Raw genomic sequence first — 2,144 nt, 5'->3', positions numbered from 1 at the left:
ACCATCGGAGCCCTTTCGCTGAGATTAGTGATTACGTGTCACGGTCTCACGGTCGTCGTCCGACCTTCTCACACTTTCTACGCCTTAGTTATTACCGGTGTAACACATTAGCGACACCATCAAATCCAAAAGAGTCGTTTTTACAGCGCACTTGTGGTATTATCGGCTATCGAGTGTACCGGAAGAGTATCGTACTTCTCTATGTAAGAAAAGGATTCGTATCGCGCAGTGCGATATCCCTGCCGCTTATTTAAACCACTCAATGCTCATAGCTGAAGCAACAAGTGCAGCACGGCTAGCTAAATCTAGTAAGCCAGCCAAAAGCAGGGACACACAGCAATAATGGCGAGCACCAAGCTTGCGTTCCTGGCCGTCGCCGTCCTGCTTCTGCAGGCGTCGTGGTGCGCCGTGGCCCGGCACCACCACGACCCGGACCCGTGCGGGAACTCGGACCCCGCCCACCGCTGCTCGTCCCTGGCCGTGTCGCCCAACGGTGGTACGCCTGCAGTGATGACGGTGACCTCGTTCGAGAACCCCGGGGACGGGGGTAGTGGCCCCGCGGCGTGCGACGGGAACTACCACTGGAACGGGGACCCGATCGCGGCGCTGTCCACGGCGTGGTACGCGGGCGGGAGCCGGTGCCGCAAGCTGATCCGCATCACGAGCACGCAGACCGGGCGCACCGTGGTAGCCACGGTCTGGGACGAGTGCGACTCCGACAGCGGGTGCAAGGATAACATGATCAGCACGTCCCAGGCTGTCTGGGACGCTCTCGGGCTCGATACCAACATCGGCGAAGTTCCGGTCACCTGGTCCGACGCCTAATCGAAATCGAATGCATGGCCGTCGTCGGCCGGCAAAGCCGGGCAAGGATGTGTGTGTGCCACGCGTGCCGCGGGAATTTGCTGCTGTGTTTCTGTTGTGTCAGTGTGTCATCACGCACCCTGCTGTGCGGACGACGAAGTCTGTGACTGTTCTTCTGTTCCTGATCGACGGGGACGGAACGGTTGTTGTCGTTGATGTGTGTCGGTAGCCACTATCGAGGCAGGCTTCCTAGAATCCTAGAGTGGCAGAATAAAACTACTTGCAAGCGGTACTTTGCAACTTCATCCTGCTGTTGCTGTCAGTAGTCCAAGATTGAAAACGTTGGTTTGTTTCGTCAGTGGCGTGTGTTCGTCACGCTCACGCATGTCTGATGGGTAGTCAAATATGGCGATCAGAATTGATTGTGCTCATTTGAGAATCTGAGATATGTTTACGATGCCAACCATTGACTAATGGCCGATATTCAAGAACGAGACGGGCCGTGGTGAGCTCCGGCCCCAGTTGTTGTTGACTCAGTTAGTCGACAGTAGAGACAAACACTTCCACTCCGATCCACATGAGATATACTATGGAGTACTCAATGTATTTCATATGAACTAAATTCACATTTACCGCCATTTAAATTGAACGTCCACACTCACATATTTTCTTACCTCGAGGGTACCATTTATAGGTTGTCATAGTTGACACGGGATAACCTAGCTTCATTCTGTCCGATCCGTAAACTAGACTAATCGACGAGTATGGCAAACTCTAATATTGTGCTATCCTGACCACTTGTCTTCTTTCCCTGCTTGTCATGTTAGCAGTTGTAATAAAGTGCCGTGAGCCTCTAGGAGTGGGTAAACTATATGTCTAATTTAAATTAAATTCTAGGTCTCGAATTAAACTACCATTAGAAAAATCAAAAACTACTCCAACAAGATATGCATTCAAGTTTTTTCTACTGTGCTCTAAAAAGGTTTAGTAAACTAGAGGCAATCCTATCATCTAGTCTATATCTCATATAGAAAGGTAAATGCCAAAAAAGCAAAGCACAAGCTAAAACCAATAAATCGTAGTAAGTAATAAAGAATTAAAGTTTTAGTGTCGACAGAATATCGTCGGCAGTCCACCGAGGGGTATCCCGCGATGGTAGATTTGTCGGTGGGGGTGCGCGTAATCAGAAACCGGATGGTGATACAAGGTGCAGAGAGAGCGATTTAGACAGGTTTGGGCCGTCTGATCGACGTAATACCCTACGTCCTGTGTCTTTGGTGTATTGTATTGATCTGGACGACCAAGTAGCTTGTCCGCTAGGGGACCCATGTCTCTCCTTA

The 2,144-nt window shown here is 50.5% G+C and overlaps 1 protein-coding gene across 1 annotated transcript; it reads left to right on the top strand.

Annotated features, from left to right (window-relative positions):
- The first annotated feature begins 304 nt into the window (after window positions 1-304).
- On the top strand, window positions 305-1,192 carry LOC136538845 (putative ripening-related protein 6). Its single transcript, XM_066530791.1, has one exon. It carries the CDS (start codon window positions 343-345, stop codon window positions 823-825), a length of 483 nt encoding a protein of 160 aa, XP_066386888.1. The 5' UTR covers window positions 305-342; the 3' UTR covers window positions 826-1,192.
- Window positions 1,193-2,144: the final 952 nt, after the last annotated feature.

This window comes from Miscanthus floridulus, chromosome 2 (genome assembly GCF_019320115.1).
Source record: "Miscanthus floridulus cultivar M001 chromosome 2, ASM1932011v1, whole genome shotgun sequence".
Taxonomy (NCBI): Eukaryota; Viridiplantae; Streptophyta; class Magnoliopsida; order Poales; family Poaceae; genus Miscanthus; species Miscanthus floridulus.
Note: the sequence above shows the minus strand (reverse complement) of the source record. Positions and strands in the feature narration are given on the sequence as shown.

Coding starts and splice junctions, on each gene's coding strand:
- LOC136538845 (XM_066530791.1), top strand. CDS start 343: ATGGCGAGCACCAAGCTTGCGTTCCTGGCCGTCGCCGTCCTGCTTCTG.